The sequence below is a fragment of the Arvicola amphibius genome, chromosome 15, assembly GCF_903992535.2.
Source record: "Arvicola amphibius chromosome 15, mArvAmp1.2, whole genome shotgun sequence".
Lineage (NCBI taxonomy): Eukaryota > Metazoa > Chordata > Mammalia > Rodentia > Cricetidae > Arvicola > Arvicola amphibius.
In genome coordinates, this window is record NC_052061.1 from 14,350,017 (window position 1) to 14,354,597 (window position 4,581).

The 4,581-nt window shown below is 43.6% G+C and overlaps 1 protein-coding gene across 1 annotated transcript; it reads right to left on the reverse strand.

Annotated features, from left to right (window-relative positions):
• Positions 1–2,929: 2,929 nt before the first annotated feature.
• Positions 2,930–4,343, reverse strand: LOC119802231 (transmembrane protein 184C-like). Its single transcript, XM_042054194.1, is given in 5 exon segments — positions 2,930–3,481; positions 3,484–3,801; positions 3,803–3,924; positions 3,927–4,089; positions 4,092–4,343. Coding segments are annotated over 5 exon segments (1,407 nt in total).
• Positions 4,344–4,581: the final 238 nt, after the last annotated feature.

Below are 4,581 nucleotides of genomic sequence, written 5' to 3' on the forward strand. Positions count from 1 at the left end.
CTAGACTTCTTCAGCAGCACAAGTACCTGCTGTGCCTGTCAAAGTCCATGCTGGTGTTGTAGGTCTTCTACCCTCCTCTCCTACCCTAAACTCCCTTTAGTTCAGAAGCTCCTCAGGTTCTCATTCTCTTTCTAAACCTATATCTCTGTCTCCTCCTGTCTCTATGTTCCTCTCCCTCTCTCTGTGTCTCCTCCTCTGTCTGTCTCCCTCTGCCTCTCTTCTCTGTTTCTGCTTCTTTCATAGTCAGGAGCAGTTGGCTATGTTCAACCAACATCTCTTTCTGCTCTGGTGATTCGATGTGCCTCTATCCGTTCTATCTCTGATAGTTATAACAGAACATTGTTCTTTAAACACATCACCAAAAGGTCATGTCATCAGTTTGTACAATACCAAGAAACAGTTTAAAATATTTTCATAACACATTTTAATGGAAAACTATTATAAACTTATAGGCAGAATTCAATATGTACTGTGTCAAATTTCAGAGAAATATTTAACATTAAATTTTTTATATTTTGTAAAATATTCCTGACAGATTGTTACTTGATATCAGTATCTCCTCATAGGTGCTTCAGCAGCAACCAAAAAGAAAAGCAAGAATTATCAGTAGTATCAAGAACTTCATTGGTGGCATTGTCAGGATGAGCAGTAACAGAGGCATCATCAGTAGAATCTTTTGTACTGTCATGTCACAATGAATATCATTGTCTTTGAGAAGTGCTGAGAATGTGGAGTCTTAGTCCATTGGTTTTATTCTCAGATGTTGCTTTTTAAGGGGTGTTTGGTTCTAAAATGATGCTATCCATAAAAGTCATAGTATATGGACACAGAAAAATAGAAACTAATACCTAACAATTACATTTCTCTGCTTAGCCATTTAGAAGACACAAGTTTCACATTAGGAGTGAAAATTATTTCCTCATTCCAGCATAGGAGACAACTGTGAACCTACCAACTTTACTTGATCAGTTTGGTTGGACTAAACTGATTTTGTTACTTTTATGTGATATATTTTCAATATGATTGGAAAACATGAGCATTTTTGTTCTAGTTTTAGGCAATGTCTAAAGAGTCCTATACACAGCACAAAGTTTATCATACATATTACTGACAAAGAGAATTGGATTTCTAGTACAATAATCTTCATTTATTTTAAATCATTGCTATAATCTAACTTACCTTGTTAAGCTCATTGTAATTTTAACTGCACAGCACTTGCTAAATTATGTCATATACCCATGCCATCACCAAGGCCAAGAATTTCAGAAACCATATTAAAGTTGTTAGCATGAGCAGTGACATGATTGTTGCCCAAAGTGGAAGAGACTTTGAGGGAGCATTCATTGTACAGCAGGTGTAGTCAGCTGGAATGCAGCATGAACGCGTACATTAGCGTTCTGAGGAGTATCCAAAGCGTCACCTGGGACACAAACAAGAGCAGATTCCTGATCAGTAGTGAATCTGCCATACTTGTGTTCTCTTCTAAGCAAATTTCCAAAACAGGGTCAGCATTTTGCAAAGGGTCCATGGTGTCACCATTGTGGTTACCAGGAGCAGACTCAGGGTCAGCATGTGGTCTCCCCCTTGCATGCCCAGTGTGAGCACCTAAAGAACGTGTGTGAACCAGAGTGCTGTTCTGAATTGTAATTTTCTCAGATGTCTGAAAAGCATCGCCTCTGTCACTTGCACGTGAACATGATGTTAAGTCACTGTGGGCGGTAGGCTGGGGCACAATGTCATGTTTATAAGGTGCACAAAGAAAACCTTCTGCCTTCTTTTCTTCAGCCTTCAAGGAAACTTTGAGATGTTAGTTTTGATTAAAACTTTCACTGATTTTTATTTGTTTTAGAACTTATCTGTTGATGCTTTGGTCTTGAGTTATAGTCCCCAAATGTTTGTTCGTTCAGGGTAATTTTATCACTCTAGCCACTGATATCCTGTAACTTCTGCTTCCTTTCTGTTTGAGTCAAAGCCAGAGCCTGAGAATCTTAAAGGGGGACCTGCTCAGCCCTATGCCTTCTTTTCAACTGCTCTTTGCTACCTGACATTGTCATCCTCTCTATAATAATGGGAAGATGTAAAAAGAAAAGGATACAATGTGTCCTCTCCTGTCTTTATGACCGGGATTTTACATTCCAGCCAGATTAGTTGAATGTGACAATCAGGGGCTTTGAGAACAAAAGACCCTCTCTCTTCTGCACCACACTAATGCTTTCCCCATGGTTTTCACAATTGCCCATTAGGTTCCTGGGATAACAGAACAGTGAGGGTGACTTTTGAAATGCGTGAATAAAGTGTGCCACTACCCACAGCAGAGGGGAACAGTGGAGCTGAAGTAAGGGTTCTGGGAGATGCCTTCCAAATTCTTACTCCCTAGCAGTGACTGTTCTTATACATGGCTGATGGATGCAATGGTCTGTTCCAGCATCTGTGTGGCTGATGGATGTAATGGTCTGTTCCAGCATCTCTGTGGCTGATGGATGTTTGCTAATCGCCTGTTCCAGCATCTCTGTGGCAGGTTAAATGAGACCAGACTCATGGGCTCATGTATTTGAATGCTTGGTCTCCAGGTAGTGGAACTACTTGAGGGAGCATAAGGAAGTGTGGTTTTGTTGGAGGAGTTGTGTGGCCTTGGGTTTCAGAAGATTGGTACCATTTCCAGTGAGCTCTCGGTTTCTTATATGAGTTAAATGTAGCTCTCAGCTGGGGCTACAGCACCATGCCTTCCTGCCTGAACCATGGTGCTGATGAGGTTGTATGTATCCCGTTTGAACCACAGGCCCCATTCCGAACAAACCCTTCCTTCTAGAAGTTGCCTTGGGCATGGTGTTTTATTACAGAAATAGAAAATAACATAACCAGCATCCAATCACAGTCTGAGTGACACGGACGGAGCCTGAAGGCCTCACTTGATGTGCTGAAGGGGTGTTTAATAGTGGATTATGTCAAAAGTGATCGTATGTGCAAAGCCCTGATACTGGCCGTGGAGTGAACCTGGAGAACCTGCATCGCGTGGCGATGAGGAGAGCAGACTTGGGTGTTCAGTATGCTCTGGGTCTTCGGGAAAACATTTTTTGGGGGGATAACCTCGCATTGTTCTCCCGACACATCGCACTTGCTCACAAATATCATTTTTAATGTCTGACAAATCCCACATGGCGAGGAAGGAGTAGAAGCACGAGCCTTTCTCTGCATCTTGCACGTACGGTTTATAGGAGAAGGAGTAATGATGGGCAATGGCCGCGAAGAACTTCTCCAGGCAGATGATGAAATCCTGCAGGCCTGTGGCCACAGCTTCGGCACTTTGCCATTCCCAGGTGCACTTTTTGGAAATAACGCCAACCTTAACCAACAAAGCAATAAGCATTGCTTGCCAGAATGAGACAAAGACTACCAGTTTGACACAAAGAAATTTGCCAACAGGTTTTATAGGGCTGAGCTCTTCTTTCAGAACATTGTAAAACAGCCAGAGGCAGCACACTACACTGCAAACAATTTTGACAGGTTATTTAATATAATCAAGTAAGTCCAAGCGTTGGAGAAACTAAAGTTCCCTTCACCGTAGACACCACCAATCTCACATATCAACGCTGTCACAGTGGTGATCGGTTTGACCACAGAGTACTGCAACACTCCTAGTTTGCACTGAAAAAGCAGTATTTCTCCCATAGCCCAGGGTGGACAGCAGCACAGAGGACAGAGAAGCTGTTGCTGATCTTTAGCTTCCAGGTGGAGTATCACATTGGGGAATCGGATTGCTAGGTAGTTGTTAAGGAATATCATGAAGTTATAAATGACATATAAATGCTTCGTAGCACTCCCTCAAGGTGTCCACGTAGATGGAAATTTGGGGAAATTTCAAAGCCAACCAGCTATCCATACTGTATATTGGGACCACCCAAAGAATCCTTATAATAGGTTTCAGAAATGCACTAAGTGCTGCAGAATCCCCCAGAGGGACACAGGGATTGTCAGCAGCAGAAAGATACCAGCAATAAACCATGCTTCAGTGTGTATTCCAACCTTTAGTTTCTGAAGTTCCCAAACACCGAAGGGAACCGAAACGAGGATGGAAATTACGTAAATAAGTACCAGCGAGCAGGGGTCGGTCGGATCCATTGCCTCCAGTTGTCCCGATTACAGGCGCAGGGCGTTTTCATAAACAAATTAGTTTTTGAACAGCTCAAAAACCAAACGAAGCCGAGATTTTGGCTTCTTTTCTTCGTTTTATTCCTTCTCTGGCTCTCTGCAGGGGAAAATTCGGCAGCCGCTGGCACCGCGTCCTCAGGTCGCGCTGTGGTTGCGGCTGCCGCAGCGGCGGCTGCTCGGGATGCTCGCTGCATCCTCGCCGGCTAACCGGCATGCACCCGGTCCGCTGAGGCGCAGTCGCTGATCACCTGGGGGTCGCCTAAAGTCTCGGCTGCACCACGACCCTGAAGACAGCCAGAGTGACCTGGGGGGGTCCCACCTGCAGCTGGAAGCCAGCGACTCCCTCCCCCCTGCTCTGGCAGGCGAGTCTCCAACAAAATTCTTAAGAAAACAAATTTCACAAAAAAGAATTTTACCTTAATAGCAGAGGTA